Source organism: Salvelinus sp. IW2-2015, unplaced genomic scaffold, assembly GCF_002910315.2.
Source record: "Salvelinus sp. IW2-2015 unplaced genomic scaffold, ASM291031v2 Un_scaffold1790, whole genome shotgun sequence".
Classification (NCBI taxonomy): Eukaryota; Metazoa; Chordata; class Actinopteri; order Salmoniformes; family Salmonidae; genus Salvelinus; species Salvelinus sp. IW2-2015.
The window spans coordinates 169182-170868 of NW_019943164.1; the positions used below are offsets into that span (position 1 = coordinate 169182).

The window sequence follows — 1687 nt, forward strand, 5'->3', positions numbered from 1 at the left end:
TTCATTCACACTCACCTCCATCTCTTTCTCTCACCATCCGTTCATTCACACTCACCTCCCATCCTCTTTCTCTCACCATCTGTTTCATCACACCTCACCTCCCATCCTCTTCTCTCACCATCCGTTCATTCACACTCACCTCCCATCTCTTTCTCTCACCATCTGTTCAATCACACTCACCTCCCATCTCTTTCTCTCACCATCTGTTCAATGAACAGATGGTGAGAGAAAGAGATGGGAGGTGAGTGTCAAATAGGCAGTAGGTCAGACTAGAATCCACGTCAACATTGATAAATGTGCGCTTTAGGCAGAAGCGCTGACTGTCTAACCGGCCCCTATCCATACTGTACTGCAGGCCTAAATGTGTTTTTCTGAGCAGGAGGATAGTGAGAGTTTAGTACCTGTGCTTTCCTGAGCAAGAGGACAGTGAGAGCCAGCCCGTCAGGGCAGATATTCTCCAGCTCCAGGGAGACGAGGGCCAGCGCCAGCATGGATCCCCGGGAGAGGGGCTGTAGCAGGGCGCTGTCGGCCAGGCAGTAGTGCAGCTGCTGGGTCAACACTGACAGGTGCTGCGACGGGTTACATCCCAGCAGACCCACCGCGAACCGGGACTTGCAAGACAGCACCATGGCATGGAACTGAAGGGGAACAGCAGTGTGTAAGAGAGTGGTCTTAGCAACACTAAGGTTATGGATTCACAACCTCGGATCCCCATAGGGATCGCATATACATAATAAACATACTAAAATGTATGCACTCGAGTTAACTGAGGGAGAACAGCAGATTATAGACAAAGAGTGACAGTTACAGTTGATGGAATTTAGCTGAATAAACACAAAACTGTGTTGTGATACATTTTCTAAGTCATGTTATAAAGTGGTAACCTATAGCTCATAAACAGGGCAGTATTCTGGTGGATACAGTCACGGGTAGGACTGAGCCAGATCCTCCACTGCAGGCTAGTTAGTGGTTCTAGTGGTGGTTCTGGCTAGGACAGAAGTATGAATGTGGTGACAGAATACAATACTCACAATGTGTAGAAATTCCAGCGGTGTGGCAGCGTGCAGGTCCCAGTTCAGTTTATCCAGAATGATCCTCTCCATTCTCAGTATCTCTGATGGGGAACAGCCACATCTGCTGCTGCTGGCCAAGTCACGCAGCAACGGCACACGCTGGGCACACACACAGAGAGCGACACAGAGAGAGAGAGACGGAGAAAAGAGAGAGAGACAAAGAGGACTTCTGGTTAGTTGGGTTCAACCCACTTTCTGCCAACTTGGTGTGTAGTTCTCTAGACTTCATCTATCATTACAACTATTGGAGCGAATCTTCACAGTGAGCAACATTTCAGCATTTGGAAAATACATTTTTGTTGGGACGTTCATAAAATAGTTTGTTTTTAATACAGCTACAAATCCTATTGCCAAATGTTTGGATAACAAAGCTGAATAGAAAGAAACAAATAATGTGACTAGTGAAGCACACTAAGGAAGGACTGATGGTGTGAGGCTAGGATGTATTCACCTCGTCTTCCTCGCTGGTTTTGGCAGCCAGGAAGTAACAGGCGATGGCGATGCAGCGGAGGTACTTTGGACGGGCCTAAGGAGAGGAGAGAGAGAGAGACAGGGTCAGGAGGACTTAGTGACGTCACTAGTACCCCGTGTCTAAACTCAGCATCCTGGGATTT

The 1687-nt window shown here is 47.8% G+C and overlaps 1 protein-coding gene across 2 annotated transcripts in view; it reads right to left on the bottom strand.

The window, feature by feature from the left end:
* The window catches only part of ccni (cyclin I), a 26077-nt gene that overhangs the window by 11664 nt on the left and 12726 nt on the right, over positions 1–1687 (bottom strand). For both annotated transcript variants that reach the window (XM_024139384.2, XM_024139385.2), the window contains exons 4-6: positions 1525–1599; positions 1032–1172; positions 402–638 (exon numbers count right to left, since the gene is read on the bottom strand). In XM_024139384.2, the coding sequence (XP_023995152.1) occupies positions 402–638; positions 1032–1172; positions 1525–1599 (453 nt within the window). The remainder of the gene's footprint in view (positions 1–401; positions 639–1031; positions 1173–1524; positions 1600–1687) is intronic.